Here is a 6,000-nt window from a genome sequence, read left to right on the forward strand (position 1 = left end):
CATTAGTCACTAGAACAGAAAGTGGCACCCCAGAAGAAGACCAGGAGTTGTCTCCCAATTTAGAAGTTGAGAACTGGAAGAGAAATAGAACTTATCACAATATAAGAAAAGGGGCCAATATTTTAGCTTTGCAAACTCCACCTCACTTGTTAGATCATTGATAAGGCCTTTAGAATTTCTGGCATCTTAAGATCTTGAAGGGGCTCTGGAGCATAGTGTTTACTAGTGTTGGTCTGTGGTGCATAAGGTCAGCAGTTTGAAACCACCAGCATGTCTGCAGGAGAAAGATGGGGCTTTTTACTCTCAGAAAAAGTTAGTCTTCAGTACTCAGAGGGGTAATTGTAATTATAGCCTGTCCTGTAGGCTCGCTCTAAGTGGGCGTTGACTTGATGGCATTGAGTTTGGTTTTGAGTTTTATTTTAGGATGTTGTAAATCCATTTATGACCTGTTCGTTTCCCTAAGCACGGCTTTCTTTTTAAATAAACTAAGGAAAACAAATTTCCTGAAGGAGTGCTTATGAAAAGGCAGGTCAGTGGACATTTGGTTATCTGTGCACTTGTTCTTAGTTGCACTGTGGAGTCAGCATCAACTTAATGGCAGTGAGTTTGGATTTATGTACCTAGTATGAGTTAACAATGCCTTGTTTTAATTTTTTGTGAATTAGGTGAGGGGTTACACTGCAAATCAGTTTTCCATTTCATTTGTACAAATTTACATCATGTCACTGAGTACAATCCCCACAACATCACATCACTTATCCCATCTTCTGTGTTTTCTGCCTTTATTCCTCCTTTCCTACCTGTCTGCATGCTATCCTTGCATACATTCCGCCCTTGTGATCTCAAATGGTTGATTATTCCGAGTGTGTACCTCCCTAGCGGTACTGCTTTTCTTTGTAGGCTTGTGTGCTGTTTGGCTGAAAATGGGGCCTTGAGATGAGCTCATTTCCAAGCCTGGAAAGTGACCGAGAACCAGTCTTAGGGGTCTGCCAGTCTCGTATCGGACCTGTAAGCCTGATCTTCTTCATGCTTTGGGGTTTTGTCCACATTTTTCGCTCCCTCTATCCCGGGCTTCCTAAAGTGACCCCGTTCAGAGCAAGCAGTGAGGGTAGCCAGGCCCTCTGCAGGGTCTCATGGCTCGGGGCCTTAGTTAGTTAATAGTATTTTGTGGTTGCCATTTAAAAATAATATAAATAGAAGTAGTGTCTAGAATAAGAATGGTGTTGGCCATGCTCTTGGTATGTGCTAAATCTAAATTGTCTTGCTTTTTAATTCAATTTTAGTCATAGTTTTTCAGAGAAATCTTGATAAAAGTGAATGGATCCTAAGGAGAGCAACTAGATGAGGGGATTACAAAGCAAGTTATGTAAGGAAAAGCTTACAGTCCTGGATGTTTAGCAAGGAACAGGGGAGAATTCTATGAGGTAAACTGTGTAGCTGAATTCAGATACATGAAGGATTTTCAAAGGAAAGAAAAGTTAAATTTATTTTTAATTCATTTAGTATAACCGGAGGCTCTCTCTGAACCAGTGGATGGAAACATTATTAGGGGACATACTTTGACCCAGAAAAGACCAAAGTGAGGTCTGCTTAATACTGAAGGCTTTCCTCCAGACCTGACCTTAGTCATGGGGATGTGGATGAGAAACCTGCATGAAATGTTAGCGTGATTGTAGGGTGAGGGGTTGGGTTCCAAAAGTTATTCACCATGATACTGGGCCAAGTTTCAGAATTGGAGTCTCAAATAAGATAGCTTTTATCATCCCATCAGAATGGAGTCTGTGAATGTTACAGTCCAGCTTGCAGCCAGTTAAATTCTTGCGTGCGGTATGTCATTTAAAGTAATAAAGGCAAACTCAAGAAGAAGGAACTGGACAACAAGATCCATTCTCTGTCAGAACCCTTGCTTTCTGCATTTGAGAGCAGAACTGGATGCGCCCAGCTACCGCCACTGAACATTCTGATCAAAAACACTCTGTGTGAATCCCGATCAAACAGGAGAAGTAGGTGGAAAAGACATTTTGTGTCTTAGATAATCCAAACTTACTGGACATTTTGCTGCTGGAAGAGTCCCTAGTACTATGGCCCTGAGTTGAATTAAAACTATTCCTTAAACATTCTCTTTCGCCATGTAAGAGTTTAGCCCAAAGAGTAAAGATGATCACCTGTGAGAATTGTGTTTATTATTTTTTAATTATATAAGACCAATGGGTCAACAGCTGTTTTAAAACATAGATGAGCCTCCTCCCCCTCCCCCACTATCATGATCCCAATTCTGCCTTACAAATCTGGCTAGACCAGAGGATGTACGCTGGTATAGATAGGAACTGGAAACACGGGGAATCCAGGGCAGATGATCCCTTCAGGACCAGTGGTGAGAGTGGCGATACCGGGAGGGTGGAGGGAGGGTGGGGTGGATCTATATATAACCTCCTCCCTGGGGGACAGACAACAGAAAAGTGGGTGAAGGGAGACGTTGGACAGTGTAAGATATGACAAACTAATAATTTATAAATTATCAAGGGTTCATGAGAGTGGGTAGTGGGGAGGAAGGGGGAAAATGAGGAGCTGATGCCAGGGGTTAAGTGGAGAACAAATGTTTTGAGGATGATGAGGGCAATGGATGCACAAATGTGCTTTATGCAATTGATGTATGTATTGATTGTGATGAGAGTTGTATGAGCCCCTAATAAAATGATTTTTTTAAAAACATAGATGAGAAGGCTGTGGCAGTCAGGGAGATTAACTAAATGGAGGGAAACAACTAGGGCAGAAGTAACAAGAACAATGACCCACTGTGATGGGGATGTAGTCGATGTCACCGGTAATTATGTGTAGAAACTAATGGGAGCAGGTTTTTGCTGTGTATATTCCCCAAAAAGAAAAGGAAAAGAAACGAAAGAAAAATTTAAAAGGCAGGATTCTGAAATATGTTAGGTCAAAGCAGACTGAAAAATCACTTTGATCTTGATGATTTGCCAACAGTATGACAAACATTGAGTAGGTGCCCTCTTGTGGTGTAGTACCTTTAAGCCACAGGACAACGATTAAGGCAAGTGCCCATTCTTCAGTTCTCTACTGTGTAGTAGAGGAGAGATGCGCATGTGGACGGATGAACTCAGCATAATTGTTACAATGAACGTGTGCATGGAAGCACTGAGCTGGGGGCACTTAGTTCATTCTTAGAATTTTGGGGCACTCTTCTAGAGAAAATAAGCCAAAGAGTTTTAGGGTCTCTTGGAGGCTCCCTCCCTAAACATACAAATGCAATTAGGTATTGTGGACTGAGATGATTTTAACAACCGTTGAGCCAGTCTAATTAGAACATGAATAAATTAATGAGTAAGTATGTGAGTAATAATTTTGTTGTTCTTTTAAAAATAAATTATTGAAAGAAGTGAATTCACCACGTGCTTTTGCCACAATGACTGCATTGTTTCTCTGGTTTGGGAGGCCGCTAGGTGTTCGATGGCCTGTGAATTAGAGAGGATTCTACCTGTTGCTGTCGACGCACTGCTGGCTTAGACTCCTTTGGCCCTTGCAGGGCAAATACAGAAACGTATTTAACACACACACATCTTGATCATTCTATATAAGCAGTTCCAATAGCTAGATTGCTGGCTAAAAGGGTGTTATTTTGGCTATGGCCAAGTTCGGGAAAGAGGAAGCTTACAAAAGTAGGGTGACAAGTGTTTTCCATGGTTTATCTTTGATTCATTTGAAGTTAATAAGGCTTCTTCGGAGAAATGTGAGTTTTGTAGAAAGTCCAGTACAGGTGCGGCAAACTTTTGAGACAGAAGAGCCAATCCTGCCCTTCACAACAATTCAATTATTTGAGAGCCATAAATATATTTTTACAAACAAATGGCGACACCTTTATCTGAATAGTGTCCTTTAAATTTTTTCAGTCTTACTTCAGAGCTGCATGTACATATTGAACGAGGCGGATAGGGCTCAAGAGCTGCATTTTGGCGACCCGGTCTGGTAGATGTGTGCATTCTTTCAGAAATGACCTTCAACTCCCCACAGGAACTGCTGGGGCAGGCGTGCGTGGAGGTCCTCTCCACCTGTGAGAACTGCCTCTCCAACATAGTGATGAAGGAAGATGGAGCAGGAAACCTGGATGAAAACTTGTTGGTAAGCAGCTACTTTTTCTTCACTCCTTTCTCTTCTTTTTATAGCAGTTGGACTCTTTACAAGGTTATTTTATATAATGGGCATTTAATATACTATGAAGTAAAAGATCCTCCTATATTGGAACTTGCTCTTTTCCCCCCCTTTTTTTTAGAAGAATTGTTTTACTGATAACTTATTTTCTTTCAAAATGAAACCACACAGTGCCATCCAGTCGTTGCCAACTTATAGCAACCCTTGAGCACAGTGTGGAACTGTCTCTGAGTTTCTGAGACTGCAGTGCGTTACAGGAGTAGAAAGCCAGGCTTTCTCCTTTGAAGCTGGCTGGTGGTTTGAACTGGTAACTTTGTGGATCGCAGCCTAACAAGTCACCTCTACACCACGAGAGCTCCTAGGTGCTTGTTACATGGATATAAACTCTGGGTAATATACTTTTCATCCAATTAGATCCTATTAGAAGCGTAATGTCAACAGGGAAAACCTAGTATGTGTTATAAACTTGATGGAGTCAAGTTTAAATATAATAAGGTGTGTATACTCTTTATTCTTTTGGTTCATTTGCTTTAATTAGGAAGTGTGTTCTGAGCTGTTTGAGCATTATACTACAGAAGTAGGAGGTAGTGTTGAGCAGTTCTAAAGTTATATCTAACATAAAGTGAGATATTTTAGAATCAAAACACACGGCCCTGAGGCAGTATGGTAGTATGACATTATATCCCTGTTTTAAATATTACTCCAGTGCACGTGGTTCCAGTGTACTAATCAATGGAAGCCAATTTGCTGCCTTTAACGGCTGACTATTGACAAAATGTATTGTAATATTTCTGAGTCCCACATCTGAATTAGTAAAGAAAGTAATGACCGCCTAGTGATGCTCGTCAATATAATAGTCCTTCATATAACCAGAACTCGCCATTTTCATCTATTTTTAAATTAACGGAACATTTCTTCTACATACCTGCTTTGCCAGCTAGCACTTGGAGTTCTCAGTGATTGAAACCGTGGTTAGCTGTGTTAAAGGAGAAGTCCATTTGTGTTTGAGTTTTTATGCATGATTTCAATAATAATAGAAAGATCTGAATTAGGATATTTTGGGTAAGAATGTGTAATAGACTTACCCTGTGGTTTCTAGCAGAGGCTTGCTCTAATAATGTGTCTGAAAAGACTCCCTTATGCAAGCTAAGAAAAATACTTTTGACCAATGAGGTTTTCCCTCTAAGGTTTTGTTTTCAGTCATTAAATGTCCTCAATCTACATGTCAGAATATAGAAGAAAAAGTTTTGCCCTATAATTTTGTTTACTTTGTGGTTTCTTTAGATATAAATATTTCTTCAATTCCTTAAGAAATAAAGTTTGAAGAGCTGTAAGAGCCCCCAATAAAATGATTTATTAAAATTTTTAAAAAAGAAATATAGTTTGTTCTCAGTGTATTAAACACATAGACTTATTGTTGATATCCTTACCCTAAGATAATCCTTATTTACCATTTTACTCTTCAGCATCACCCCTGCATTATTAGGACTAAAAAAACCCAAACAATATTCTTTAATTTTAAGCTAAATACATTAGTAAACACACAGTAGTAGCAACATGAGGAAACAGATACTTTTTTAATAGTATAAATAGTAAGCTAATCTAGTAAACAATTTGGTAATATGTATTAAAATATAAAATACATTTATATACCCTTTTACCCTGGTGTGATAGTTACATAATCTGGTGTCAATTGAGGATTGAGAGTTAGGGGTGGAGTCTGGCCTGTCAATCAGGATATAGCCAATGAGGCCTCTGCGGGGGCATGCCCTCTCCTGAGGATTCTGGGAACTCCTGTAGTACCTCCTTGGAGGCAGGAGACACTCTCTTGGC

At 39.8% G+C, this 6,000-nt stretch overlaps 1 protein-coding gene across 2 annotated transcripts in view; it reads left to right on the top strand.

The window, feature by feature from the left end:
• Positions 1 to 6,000, top strand: part of NCAPD3 (non-SMC condensin II complex subunit D3) — a 76,484-nt gene that overhangs the window by 35,049 nt on the left and 35,435 nt on the right. For both annotated transcript variants that reach the window (XM_045295362.1, XM_045295363.1), the window contains exon 17: positions 4,030 to 4,137. In XM_045295362.1, the coding sequence (XP_045151297.1) occupies positions 4,030 to 4,137 (108 nt within the window). The remainder of the gene's footprint in view (positions 1 to 4,029; positions 4,138 to 6,000) is intronic.

Source organism: Echinops telfairi, unplaced genomic scaffold (assembly GCF_000313985.2).
Source record: "Echinops telfairi isolate 266 unplaced genomic scaffold, ASM31398v2 ScPeMD7_5592;HRSCAF=6446, whole genome shotgun sequence".
Taxonomy (NCBI): Eukaryota; Metazoa; Chordata; class Mammalia; order Afrosoricida; family Tenrecidae; genus Echinops; species Echinops telfairi.